Source organism: Gopherus evgoodei, chromosome 5 (assembly GCF_007399415.2).
Source record: "Gopherus evgoodei ecotype Sinaloan lineage chromosome 5, rGopEvg1_v1.p, whole genome shotgun sequence".
NCBI lineage: Eukaryota > Metazoa > Chordata > Testudines > Testudinidae > Gopherus > Gopherus evgoodei.
Window position 1 is genome coordinate 136,065,599 of NC_044326.1, and position 14,701 is coordinate 136,080,299.

Genomic DNA, 14,701 nt, shown 5'->3' on the forward strand with positions numbered 1-14,701 from the left:
AGGTTGGAAGTGGCCCGGGGGCAGCCGACCTCAGTCAGGCTGCAAGCTCGCCTGAGCCAATGGCAGTGTGTTTTGGTCAGGATTCCCCACTGACCGTCAGCACCGTTAACAGCTGCTAGGGCCCCGGGCTGGAATGCAGTGGAGTGGGTGGGTCTGCGTTCCCCCTGCCACCCCTCCAAGGGTGGCAGACTCCCCTCCCCTGACCTGAGGAGGCTGTCTGAGTTACCTTGTTGCTCAGCCCCTGCTGAAAGGCCTGAGCATAGACTGTGTGTTTTGCCCCGCCCTGCCCAAGGGCTGGGGCGTACGTATATACTGTTCTCTCGTGCTCAACCCCACAGCAAGGGATGGGCCCGAGGCAGAAGGAGTGAGGCGAGCTGGTGTGGCTCCCCTCCCCCCCCCAAGGAGGGTCGAGCCCCGGCCGCGCTCTATTACAAACAGCCATACTGGGTCAGACCAAAGGTTCATCTAGCCCTGGTATCATGTTTTCTGACAGTGGCCAATGCCAGATGCCCAGAGGGAACGAACAGAACAGGTAATCATCAACTGATCCATCCTGTCACCCATTCCCAGCTTCTGGCAAACAGAAGCTAGAGACACCATCCCTGCCCATCCTGGCTAATAGTTAATGGACCGATCCTCCATGAACTTTATCTAGTTCTTTTTTGATCCCTATTATAGTCTTGGCCTTCACAACATGCTCTGGCAAGGAGTTCCACAGGTTGACTGTGTGTTGTGTGAAGAAATACTTCCTTTTGTTTGTTTAAAACCTACTGCCTATTAATTTCATTGGGTGACCCTTAGTTCTTCTGTTCTGAGAAGGAGTAAATAACACTTCCTTATTTACTTTCTCCAAACCAATCATGATTTTATAGCCCTCTATCATATCCCCCCTTTAGTCGTCTCTTTTCTAAGCTGAAAAGTCCCAGTCTTATTAATCTCTTCTCAAATGGCAGCTGTTCCATACCCCTAATAAATTTTGTTGCCCTTTTCAAAACTTTTCCAATTCCAATATATCTTTTTTTTGAGATGGGGTGACCCCATCTGTACGCAGTATTCAAGATGTGGGTGTACCATGGATTTATATAGAGGCAATATGATATTTTCTGTCTTATTATCTATTCCTTTCTTAATGATTCCCAACATTCTGCTTGCTTTTTTGACTGCCGCTGCACGTTGAGAGAACTATCCACAATGACTCCAAGATTTCTTTCTTGAGTGGTAACAGCTAATTTAGACCCCATCATTTTATTTATATATATATATATATATATATAGTTGGGATTGTGTTTTCCAATGTGCATTACTTTGCATTTAACAACATTGAATTTCATTAGCTATTTTGTTGCCCAGTCACACAGTTTTTGAGATCCTTTAGTAGCTCTTCGCAGTCTGCCTGGGACTTAACTATCTTGAGTAGTTTTGTATCATCTGAAAAATTTGCCACCTCACTGTTTACCCCTTTTTCCAGATCATTTATGAATATGTTGAATAGGTCTGGGCCCAGTACAGATCCCTGTACACTTATATATAGGAAAATTATAATGCTCTGAAAGAAAAGAGAAAATTCTGATCAGACTTGTAGTGACATAGTTCAGTCTGAACTTACTCTGGCATAGTGTTCAGTATTTTAACGTAGTCTCCATTGTTTGTCTCCTCTGTGCTCAAAGATGCACTGGGTGACTCTTCCATTGCAGTCCTCCTTTTCTTTTCTTTCTCTAGCACCTCATGCAGCTTAATAAGTTGTCCAGGTAGCAGTGACCTACACACTGGAACTGACAACTGGGAATTAACAAAAAATAAAGTTGCAAAAGAAATGGAATGGGGAGAATAACGTTGGTGGGTGTTAACCGTGTTGGACCCCACTACCACCACACACTAATAAAAGACAAACCACAAAGCAGAAATCTTTTTTTAATTGCTGGATTTAGTAGATGAGCACTGGCTGGTAAATGGAACTGCCTTGTGTCCAATCCTACCTTTGAATAAAAACTCCAGAGTGATTTGAGCAAGTGGAGCTAGATGTTCATGGCAGTGTTGGCGATGGAAATATAGTATCTAGGCCTGTTTATTAGCCTGAGATAGAATTTTGGCTTTTGTTTGTCCGTTTGACTTCTGACATTCTTATATCCTTACTAACCTGTGACCAAAGACACTGTGTGTTGCATCTGCCCACAGCCAGCTGGGGTTTATAGCACAATGAGAAAAGATGAGGAATAGAGTTAAAATGTTGCTGGGTATGGTGGGAGTTTAATATACAAACGTACACTTGAAGGCTGCCCAACTCCTCTCCCAAGCCAAGGTCAAGCAACCAGGCAGGAGAGGTGAGGGAGTTGGAGGGAAGGTATAAGAAGGATAAAAGCCAAGGAAATGGTGATCCTGGCTGAAACACAGTCTCACTCCCTACCCCTCCCATGGGGTACAAAAGAGGTGGTACCAAATCCCCCAGACTCAAGACCCTCCAAAATGGAATCTGACTACAAATCGTTAGGGATGGTACCAGGGGCGAGCACTATAGGTATAAGTAAGCCTATTAAAAAGGAGAAGGAGGTGGGGGGAAAACAGGAGAGCTCCATTGCTGTGAAGAGCTGGGATATCCTTGCTTGTTCACGCCAATAAACATGGCATTGCCTGCGCTTTGGACTCTGGTCTTCTGCTTTCTGTCTGCATGACAAGAACCAAGGGAGGGCATGGGAGCCTTAACAACCAAATGCAGCTGTGGCCTGACTTTCTGAGATGCTGAGCACCCATAGCATCATTGATTTCAATGGGAATTGTGGCTATTTAGCACTTCTGAAAATCAGTCATAGGGAGTGTGTCTACACTGCAATAAAAAACCCACAGCACTGAGCTTTGGAGCCCAGGTCAGTTGACTCATGGCCACAGGACTGGGGCTGTGAGGCTAAAAACTGCAGTGTAGACATTCAGGCTTGGGCTTGCCTTGGGAATGCACCCAATGTGTAACTGGGAGCCCATGGGGTTTCTGAGCATGGACTCCAGCCCAAACGTCTATATGGATATTTTTAGCCCCGTCAGCTCAAGTCAGCTGGCCTGGGCCAGCCACAGCCATGTCCTGGATATTTTATTGCAGTGTCGATGAACCCTTAATGGCCGGTCTACATATGAAATTAGCACGTTTAACTAAAATCAGGTTTTAAATCAATTTAATTAAGGCAATGCGAACTTCGATGTGGACATACTCAAATCAGTTTACAACTGGCTTATATCAATAACCAATCATTATCCACCAATTTGGTCATTTAAGCAAAACTGATATATGCCAATTGTGAACAGAAAGAAGTATGTCCACATAGGAGTTTGCACCAATTTAACTGAATTGATTTTAAAACTTATTTTAGTTAAGCCACATCTAAACACAAAATTTAAGTCTGAGCCTGGGGCTGTGAAGAACAATACCTGGTAAATTGACTAGCAGAAAGTGGTTTTCAATCTTTTTTCATTTGCACACCCCTAAAAACCATGTTGAATGGAGGTACAGACCCCTTTTGAAATAGTAGACATAGTCTGAGGCCCCCCAGGGGTCTGTGGACCACTGGTTGAAAACCACTGGGTTGGAAGAAAGAAAGGGAGAAGGCCGCAAAGGTCAGGCTGTTGTAGTTAAGACATTTCAAATAGCTTATTTCAAGTCTTTTCTACCAACCTGACAGCATTTGACAAGGCTTGTGTTCTGACCAAAGCAGAATCACACTCCAGTGATTTGGTCTGAGCACAATGGGAGATTATTTGCAAAGAAGCATCTTGTCCACAGAAAAACAGTAAGTGAAGCAGAAGTTATTTAATAATGACAATTAAATAAAACTAAGTGAAACAGCCCAGACTTTGTCACAGAGTGAAGAAACTTCAAATTAAGCCAACGGAAGCCGTCCTTCATGGACAGCAGCCACCCTTCATGGACAGCAGTCTTTCTGTAGGCTCTTTTTACTAGAGACAGGTATTGTGGCTGTTTCAATTTGAAACTCCGAAGAGAACAGCACAAGATAATACATGGGTTGTCCTGGATGCTGGGGAGAAACTGCAGTTTGCCAATGGGGGTAAATCCCCTTTTGTGCAATACTGAACTATTGAATTTTTAAAAAATCTAGTATTTTACTAAAAGGGAACATGGCAAACACTGCAACTGCTCAAAATTGTAAAAAACAAACGCGAGTCCACAGTCCTGCAAACACAAAGGCACATGCTTAATGTTATGGTAGTTTGAAACAGGGTGGTCCTCCCCTGTAAGGACCCCCAGGCCTGGGACCAGCCAGGTCTGTTCAATCAGCCCACCTGTGCCATAATTAGCTGCATCTTAGTGAGAGAGTCAGGTGACAGCACCCAGCCTCATACTAGGGCTGAGAAGGCTCACTTTGTAGTAAGAACTACGGACAGTGACAGTTTCCTGAAGAAGGGCCTGAAGAGACTTCAGGAAAAGAGTCTGGGCTCTATTCCAAAGCCAGAGAGTGACTTAAAGATAACCTAGAAGAGGTTAGGAAGTGAGCCTGGAGGGTGGGCTGAAGAGGAGCCTAACTCCTGTAGGACTTTCCTTACCCTGGAAGGGGGTCTGAATTAGATGTAATATAGCTGGTGGGCAAAGCTGTGGAAACAGGCCGTTGTAGGGCCCAAGAAGCACCTAGGGAGTGCTAGATGCAAAGACCCCTGCAATGCCATGCCCTGATGGTAGGGGTGATGCGGTGAGTGAAACTATTTAGAGGGTTATGGGTATGTTAAAAGTTACGCTTGTGCCTAAAGTGTTGGCAGGATCAGTGCCTTAGGGAGCCTAGCTTTACCTCACAGCAGGCTCCCAGTTACACATTGGGTGCATTCCCAAGGCAAGCGTATGGACTGAGGCATGGGATCTCTCTGTGACCCAGTACAACAGCATGGGTGTATCTAAGGAAGGGAGACTGAGCCTTCAGCACTAGTGTACAGCCTGAGGTTTCTGCTGTTAAGAAAGCCCCTGGGTATGACATAACCAGTTACGCTGGCTCGGTTTGAATCATGTGACTAGTGAGAAGTACACGGATAGCAGGACTTTGCACAAATAGGAGCCAGTCTGTCACATACAGGGCATTTGACCAACTGTGGCCCTTATGGATGAGTAATCTTTTGGCACACAGCTGTGAGTAGCTGAATAACTTTTGAAGAAAGGAACTTCTGTTAAACGGATGAACTTTTACTGATCTACAGGAAAGAAGCAGCTGTGATGCAATATTGGCATACAGAACTTTGAGACCAATGTATGCTGGGCTAATACCTAAATAAATCAAAAACCCCCTTCAGCCAATGCAAGGTGTTGTAGGATACTTAACATAAGTGAACAGGATTATAGAATTCAGGCCAAGTAATTGCTAGAAATGTGTGATTTTTATTATAATTTCATATGAAATTCATATACATCTCTACCCTGATATAACCCGACCCGATATAACACGAATTTGGATATAACGCGGTAAAGCAGTGCTCCAGGAAAGCAAGTGTGCACTCCGGGGGATCAAATCGTTCGATATAACCCAGTTTCACCTATAACACGTAAGATTTTTTGGCTCCCGAGGACAGTGTTATATGGGAGTAGAGGTGTATTAATATTTTTTGCAATATATATGCAATGTTCTAATTGTGTACTTAATGCATGTTAATATGTTGTTTGAATAATTCATATTGATATAATTAATCACTACCATATTAATATTAGTCACACTATCAATGTAACTTTGTGTATGATATATAAAATCACACACACATTTGTAGCAATTACTTGGCCTGAATTCTATAATCCCGTTCACTTATGTTCAGTATCCTATAACATCTTGTGTTAGCTGAAGCAGACTTTGGCTTAAGCAGATGGGTGTTATACCATAGTACAAGTCTAGAAGGTGCCTGCGTGACCTTGGTAGTGGTAATGCATTTCTTCAGAACAAAGAGAGAAGAGGTACACCTGGTACCATCAAAAACAAGGTGGAAAGATGACTGGCTAAATCTAGCCTTAGCTGAGGCATGGGTACCTTTTTGCTGGTGAACAGGTAGGATAGCCTTGGGGTGTTACTTTGGAAGCACAGCTCCTGTGTAAGGTGAACTTAGTATGGCATGAGATGGCTTCCTGAAAACTGGTATTGTACCTGAGCTGTTTTTCCCCTGCACTATACTACTGACTTTTCCACAATAAACTAGGCTGATATGGGTTATTTGGTCTTGAGTGTATTTCATACAAACCAACATGTGATCAAGCAATTGATGATACAATTTTCACCTGCTGAGAACCATAGAATCATAGACTATCAGGGTTAGAAGGGACCTAAGGAGGTCATCTAGTCCAATCCCCAGGCAGATTTTTACCTCAGTTCCCTAAATGGCTCCCACAAATTTGAACTCACAACCCCGGGTTTAGCAGGCCAATGCTCAAACCACTGAGCTATCCCTTCACCCCAAACCAGCACTAAAGAGCTTCCCTACCTGTGTGACTGTGAGGATAAAGCCTTTCCATTCCTCCCCACTGTCATAGTCCTCGACCTGAGAGAATAAAAAGTAGAAACCTAAGAGTGACTCCAAAACAAAGTATTCCCTGGTCTCTCCTGTGTGTGTCCCTCTCACAATCCCCTGAGTCTGCATTTTTAAGTTGACTTGAGCACAGCTCTCCTAAGGAAACTTAAGGTGACACTTGTCAGGTTTCCTCACTGTCACCTCTTATCTACCATCTTTTTGTGCTGAGTGTTCAATCTGTACTCTGACTACGGGGACCATATTACCCAAAGGGAAAACAGGACACCACGCAGGGCTGGCCTGAGCCCTGCCTGTCCCCCACCCAAGCCCTGCCTCCCCACCTGGACAGGGCTTAAAGGGACTGTCCAGGCTAAAACAGGACATATCGTCACCTAACTTTGACCTCCACTGGCAGCTCCCCTTCTGATTCAATGCACAGGATGCCATAGTGACTACCTACCTTGAGACTGAATACAGGTACAATCCCTCTGTATGACTCCCTCAAACTCCTTCTCACATAATGTGGAGGGGGTGGTAGGCTTTGGAAAATGGATTCCCTTTGCCCAGTACTTAGCCGGGGTGAAGGGTGAGAACAGGCACTCTACAGAGAGGCAAAGGCACCAGTACCTCATCACTACACTTCTGCCTCTCAGTGTGTATGGGGAGAGGCACAGTAGGGGATGAAGACCTCCATGTAACTATTTTTTTGGGGGGGGGGAAGAGTATTGTTCCCCCTCGTGTACTCCATGCCCCACATTCATCTTCACTGCTCCCTCTTGCTTTCTTATCTCCTTTTCCATCCTTCTCTCCTCCCTTCCCCCTCACCCTTACTGTATGTGAGAGACAAGGGAGGTAGAAGTAAGCATTGCACCGGAGGCAGACCTGGGTTCCCTAACTGGCCCTGCCACCGACTGGCTGTGTGACCTTGAGCAAGTCACTTTTAGCTCTGTACCTCTGTTTCACCTCACGTCTTGTCTGTCTTGCCTAGCTAGACTGTAAGCTCTTCAGGGCAGGGAGGGTCTATCTGACTAAGTGTATTTCCAGTGCCCAGCACAATGGGGTGCCACTCGTGCTGGGGGTGCTATGGAATGAATACAATAAGTGAAGGAGATAACATGGAAGGGAAGGTAGAGACAGGTGGAAGTTGAGCCCTAACACTGGCCAGGAGGAGCTGGGGGGAGGAGAAGCCCCCTTGCTTCAGCAGGGAGCAACAGTGACCGTGTGTGCAAAGGAAGCCCTGCAAATGCCTCCCAGGGCTGGAAAGAGGGGAGTGCCATGGTCCCAGAAGATAAAGCCTTGGAGACTCCTCCCTAGGATAGGAGTGGCACCCCCACTGCCTTTTGGGGGTGGGATCATGTGCCAACCTTTGAAAAATAACAGCCCTGCCATTGCTTTCTGCTATGTTATGGTGATCAGGAGCAGCTTGGATCAACATGGCCAAGGTGCGTAAGTCATGCCTTTCCAGCTTCACTGGGTTCACTCACCTTCAGCTCCACTTTCTCATTTCTCAGCATCAGGATAAACTGTGCACCGCACTTTTCATCTGGATAAACGTTCACTACTGATGTCGAATTCGTCAGCTGTAGTTTCTCTAAATACTGAGAAAGGAAAGAAAGATGGGGCATGCATTAGAGCACATCTAAACAAGTCAGCTGTTCCCAGCAGACACTAACTGAAACAAGAAAACACCAGGATTTTCTTAAATTTCAGATTGGTGCCATTAACATACATGGCAAAACAAAGTCCTTTATTGCTTCTTTTAGAAACTATTTTCAGCTACAATATACATTTTGGGAAAACTTCTCACCACTCTTCAGTGTGGGTATGCAGCACGGACCCCAGAATTCAACAACATTCCCAGACTGATTACAAATTGTGCTAGATTCAGCCCTGGGTTACACTGATGTTTCCCATATGGAGATAGGTAGCTATTTTATTGATTCACCCTGGCAGCCAAATATGGTGGGTCTCATTAGCTGCAATAGAGGAGCATAAAAAGTTTAGTCTCTTTGGAGCAAGAGGTAACTAAATGGTGGGACAGAGGTTGTCCTGCATGGAGAAACCCTAAGAAGAGACCACTTAGCAGAGAGGGCAGGGTAAAATATATGGACCCTATCATGCCAATAAACACACATATGAATATTTATTGGCAGTATAGGGCCTGTCGTGGGGTGTACCCATCACTGTACCCATGATAGGCATCTTTAAGGAGAATAAGCCCAGCTCAGCTCAGCTCACCTGTAAGCAATCAACTCCTTTGGTAGCTAGTTGGTGGCTAATGAGCACCTGCCTCTGATAAAAGGCAACCAGATGTCACTTAGGAAGACTACTCCTAAGACAAGGGGTTCCCAGGGAAAGGAAATAGCTCATCACAGGCTGGGCTCCCTACAGCCATGTGCCGTCAGGAGAAGAGTTGCAGTTAGCAGGAAAGCCCTGGCTCCAGATAAAAAAATCAAGATTGAGAGTTAGCAAAGGGCTTGGATGTGGGATTGATAAACTCAGAAGGAGTCTGTTTCCTGGATGAGAAGCCTGGGTGTAGTTCAGTCATGCACTTCTGTGAACTTCCCGATAGTAAATCAGACCTTTGGTAATGGGAATGCTGTTTGACATGCTAAAGCCACTCAGGGAAATCGAGGAAGGGTGCACTTCCGCTGCTGGACCTGGCAGCAAGGGGTGCATATGGATGGCACATGCTGTTGATAGGCTCATAAAGTTTAGTTTGAGCTCCCCTCATCTGTGCTCTTCTCCAGGGGGTGTAGGTTGTGGATACCTTACTGCTCTGAAGCCACTTCACTGTGGCTAATTTTATACTGAGATGAAGCTGTAAAACTCTTCTCTCTGCCCTAAGGTTCCCCCAAGCATGCCACTGCAAGAACATTAGAGCTACAATGAAAAACAAATAACAAATGTTAGAAAGCTGGAAATGCAGCTTTAAGGTGACACCTCTTACACAAAACATCCACACAACTTTCTAGCTTCGAGCCCTGTAGACTAACAATAGGAGTTACAGTACTTCACTAAATGTTCCCTCTAGAAGTTCTCGTTATGGTTGACTTACGGGAGCACAGGAGGTGTCTGTGACTATGCATGGATCTGCTAGAGAAAAAAATAAAGGAGAAAACCTCTTTCTTTCTGTCTATCACAAGGCCATCTCAGTATGTACATCCTGTGATGGGGAACATTTCGGGGATGGTGCTTGAGTTCTGTGGAAATGTAGAGTAAAAGTTTGTTAATTCTTTAGGGTAACTACCTGGGAATTGCTGGTGTGAGCGTCTTGCTCAGTCACCTTCTGATTGGAAATGAACAGCACTTACAGCTCCATTCATTGACAGGGCCACCCAGAGGATTCAGGGGGCCCCTTCCATACAAAAAAGTTGCAATACTATAGAATACTATATTCTCGGGCTCGAAAAGTGGTCCATTAGCTTAGTCAGGACCAGGTTACAGGTCCAGGGAGGGACTGGAGAGCGTGAGTAGGGAAACACCTTCTCCAGCCCCTTGAGAAATTGGGCTACCATGGGGTTGGAAAACACAGAATGCCCCAACTCCCCTGGGTGGAACGCCGAAATGGCAGCCAGATGTACTCTAATTGAGGAGGGGGGCGAGACCTTGATGTTTAAGGTGCAGCAGGTATTCCAGGATAACTGGAACAGAGGCCTGAAGCAGCTGTATATGCTTTGGTTCACACTAGCAGGAGAACCTCTTCTACTTAGCGAGGTATGCCGCCCTAGTGGAAAGTTTCCTACTGCCGAGGAGAATTTGTCACACCTGAAGAGAGCACTGGCTCTCCATCACGTTCAACCACAGAGTTTCTACGCCATGAGATGCAGAGACTGCAGGTTCGGGGGGAGCAGGTGCTCACGGGCCTGCGTGATGAGATCTTGGTGCAGGGACAGAGCAATCGGGTCGGCTACTGACAGCTCCAGCAAAGTCGTAAACCAATGTTGGCGGGGCCAAGCTGGGGCAATGAGAATCTTTACCACCTGGTCTCTGCGAATTTTGAGAACTCTGTGGATGAGCAGGAGCGGTGGAAGGGCATACTTTAGGCTCCCGCTCCAAGGGATCGCGAAGGCATCTGCGACTGAGCCCAGACTGTGGTTTTGGAAATAGCAAAACAGCGGGCATTGACTGTTGTCCCTGGTGGCAAAGAGGTCCATTTGGGGAAATCCCCACTTCTGGAAGATCGATTGCAAGACATCTGGTCTCATTGACCATTCAAGCATGCGGTACAACCTGCTGAGGTGGTCTGCCAGCTTGTTCTGCTCCCCCGGAAGGTATGACACTAAGAGGTGTAATCAGCGGGCTATACAACAGTCCCATAGGATAAGGGCCTCTCAGCAGAGGGGAGAGGATTGGGCTCTGCCCTGTTTGTTATGTAGAACACGGCGGTAGTGTTGTCTGTCAGAACTGTCAAGCTGTGACCTGTTAAAGCAGTGTGAAAGGTTTGGCAGGCTAGGCGAACTGCCCTGAGCTCCTTCACATTGATGTGGAGCAATATTTCATCCTTGGACCACAAGCCTTGCGTCCGAAGGTCCCCCAGGTGCACTTCCCAGCCGAGGTCTGACGCGTCTATTACTAGCATCAGCGTGGGTTGTGGTGCGGTGAAGGGGATCCCTTCGCAAACTACCTGCAGGTTGAGCCACCAGCGCAGGGAGTCCAACACCTGGGCAGGGATTGTCACTTCAAGGTCTAAGGGGGTCTCCGCCCAGGCGATAAGACCGGACTAGCCACAATTGTGAAGTCCTGAGCTGTAGTCGAGCGTGTTTGACTATGTGGGTGCACGCCGCCATGTGTCCTAGGATCTGCAGGCAGCATCTGGCCATGGTTGTGGGGAACTTCAGCACTGAATCTATGGCATGCTGGATGGCCAGAAATCTGGATTCTGGGAGGCTCGCTCGTGGCTGTACCAAATCAAGGACTGCCCCAATTAACTCCAACCTTTGTGTTGGTATCAAGGAGGACTTGGGCACATTGACTAGAAGGCCTAGCCTGCGGAATACGTCCAGTGCCACCGCCACATGGGAACGGACTTCCTTCTTGGACTGACCTGCGAGAAGCCAGTTGTCTAGGTATGGGTATACTTGAATTCTCCTTTTTCGTAGAAAGGCTGCCACTACCGACATGCATTTTATGAACATGTAGGGGGCTGCTGCCAGGCCAAAGGGTAGGACTGTAAACTGGTAATGGTGCTGGTTTATGGTGAACCGCAGGAACCGCTAGTGAGTGGGATGAATAGCGACGTGAAAGTATGCATCTTTCATGTTGAGTACGCTGTACCAATTCCCCGGATCCAGGGATGGAATAATAGTGCCTAGGGAGACCATGTGGAAGTGGACCTTGACTAAGAATTTGTTAAGTCCATGCAGGTCTAAAATGGGTCAAAGACCCCCCTTTGCTTTGGGAATAAGAAAATAACGGGAGTAAAACCCTTTGCTCCTTAGATCCCGAGGGACGTCTTCCAGTGCCCCCGCCTCAAGGAGCATCTGTACCTCCTACATAAGGAGTTGTTCATGAGAGGGGTCCCCGAAAAGGGATGGGGACGGGGGGTGGGAGGGAGGGAAGGAGGAGAACTAAAGCCTGTATCCCACTTGTACCATGCGTAAGACTCAACGGTCTGATGTTATATGGGACCATGCATGGTAGAAGCAGGACAAGTGGTTCAGGAAACATAGGGAAAAATCCAGTAACTGGCTTGGTATGCTGTCTTCGAGTGCACCTTCAAAACCCTTGCTTGTTGCCAGGTTGCGGCTTGTCCTGGCCCTGACCTTGGCTAGGCGTGTTGTCTCTGCCTATCCTATGATACAGCTCCTGCCTAGGGCAGGGCTGGTATTGTCTTTGCTGAGGCAGCTCGGGCTTGAAAGGTTTCCTCTGCAGCACCGGGGTGTGCATTTCCAATGACTTGAGGGTTGCCCGGGAGTCTTTGAGGCTATGCAGCCTGGCATCCATTTGGTCCGAAAAGAGACCAGACCCTTCGAAGGGGAGGTCCTGAAGGGTATTCTGGACCTCTGGCAGAAGACCTGAAGCCTTCAGCCACACCGAGCGCCTCATCACCACTCCTGAGGTGATTGTTCTGGCTGCTGCATCCGCTGAGTTGAGAGAGGCCTGCAGAGAGGTCGTGGCTACCATCTCTGCAGCTTGAGGTCTTCAAACCACAATTTGAAGACTTCAATAACTCAGACATAGGTTATGGGTTTGTTATAGAAGTGGACGGGTAGGGTTCTGTGGCCTGCTTTGTGCAGGGGGTCGGACTAGATGATCACATTGGTCCCTTCTGACCCTAGAATCTATGAATCTTTCCTTTACCCACGAGGGCCGCAAACTCAGGCTGAGTTAAAATTGGGTCTGTTCAGGATGGCCTGCTGCTTCGCGATCCTCTACTGGAGGCCCCAGAAGAATAGACCTTCCTGCCAAATAGGTCTAGACATTTAGCCTCTTTGGCCTTAGGTGCTGGGGCTTACTGACCATGTCGTTCCTGTTCATTGACCGCTGAGACGACCAGTGAACAGGGGGCTAGGTGACAAAAGAGGAAGTCATATCCCTTGGAAGGGGCAAAGTACTTCCGCTCTACACCTTTTGCTGTTGGCGCACTAGAGGCCGGGGTTTGCCAGATCATCTTGTAGTTGGACTGGATTGTCTTTATGAGCGGGAGTGCAATTCTGGAGGGGCCCTCAGGGCTTAAGATGTCCACCATAGGATCTTCCTGCTCTACTGCTTCCTCCACCTGTAGGCCCAAGTTCTGGGTTACCCTGCAGAGCAGCTCCTGGTGCGCTCTGTGGTCAATTGGAGGAGCCCCGACACCGCAGTGCCCACCCTGGCTTCATCTGGGGATGATGAAGAGGTGAGGGCCTTCTGCATCTCGTCTTCCAGCCCTTCGTGTCCTTCCTTGCATGCTGGGGGCTCCTCCGGTTCCTGCCTGACAGACTGCCTCCAGGATGGCGCCGGGCTCGGTGCCGCTTCCACTCTCCTGTGTTCCAGAGAAGCGTCTGGTGGCCTGGATACTGTGGCCTTCTTGGGTGTGGAGGGGGGCTTGTGCAGCGACTAAGAACGATGCACCGAATAGCCAGATCTTGAGGATCTGGGGGAGGGCCCCTGCTGTTGGTGATAGGCCCATGGTGTCCAAAAGGTCCCCTCAATTCCCAGTGGGTCAGGGGCAACTGGGAATCAGCAGAGGCCGAGCTTGATCGGGCCTGACGCCAGGACCAGTGCCGGGATGGTGACCTTGATTGGTGCACCATTGCTGGCTTGCCTCTTGATGGCACTCTAGAAGACAGTGCTGGAGGCTTCTTTTTGGCAGGGAGGGGGCTTGCTGCCGACAACTGGATTAGGTCCTTTGCTGCCTCAAATGAGTCTGGTGTGGATGGCTGTTCTAGGAGCTCCTCTAGCCCTTCCTCTGCACTCAAGGCGCTTAGCCCGGGGCTCAACGGTGCCGGAGCCACCAGAGCTGGAAGATGTCCTGGGGCAGCGCTTCCCTTTTGAGTGTTTTTTTGCTTGGGCGGTGCCAGCTTCCTATGTGGGGAGCGCCCTGGGCTTGTAGACTGGCCCTTTGACTGTGCCGGTGAGGTCGAATGGTGCCAGGGGTTTTCTCGTTGCCTCGGTGTGGCATGCTTGCAGTGCCCCACCGGTGCCGGATCATGAACTGATGCTGGGGAACTCCACATCGAGGATGCTGGCGCCAAGGCCAGATGGCCCAAGGTTGAAGGTTGCAGCACGATCTCCTTGAGTAGCTGCTTGAGGTGAAAGTTTCTTTCTTTCTTAGGCCTGGTCTACACGGGGGTGGGAGGGGAGGGGATCAATCTAAGGGTACGTCTTCACTACCGGCCGTATCGGCGGGTAGCAATTGATTTCTTGGGGATCGATATATCGTGTCTCATCTAGACGCGATATTTCAATCCCCGAAAGTGCTCCTCTTGACTCCGGAACTCCACCAGAGCGAGCGGCGGTAGCAGAGTCGACAGGGGGAGCCACGGACATCGATCCCGTGCCATAAGGACGGCAGGTAACTCAGTAGGTATTCACATAGCTGAAGTTGCATATCTTAGATCGATCCCCTCCCCTAGTGTAGACCAACCCTCAGATACGTCGACTTCAGCTACGCTATTCTCGTAGCTGAAATTGCGTATCTTAGATGGACTTACCTCCTGTCTTCAAGGCGTGGGATCAATGGCTGCGGCTCCCCTGTTGATTCTGCTTCCACCTCTCGCTCTGGTGGAGTTCCGGAGTCAATGGC

The 14,701-nt window shown here is 48.1% G+C and overlaps 1 protein-coding gene across 5 annotated transcripts in view; it reads right to left on the reverse strand.

The window, feature by feature from the left end:
- STAP1 (signal transducing adaptor family member 1) overlaps nucleotides 1-14,701 on the reverse strand; it is a 38,833-nt gene that overhangs the window by 9,901 nt on the left and 14,231 nt on the right. For all 5 annotated transcript variants that reach the window (XM_030565375.1, XM_030565376.1, XM_030565373.1 and 2 more), the window contains 3 exons: nucleotides 7,959-8,072; nucleotides 6,448-6,504; nucleotides 1,607-1,779 (listed from right to left, as the gene is read on the reverse strand). In XM_030565375.1, the coding sequence (XP_030421235.1) occupies nucleotides 1,607-1,779; nucleotides 6,448-6,504; nucleotides 7,959-8,072 (344 nt within the window). The remainder of the gene's footprint in view (nucleotides 1-1,606; nucleotides 1,780-6,447; nucleotides 6,505-7,958; nucleotides 8,073-14,701) is intronic.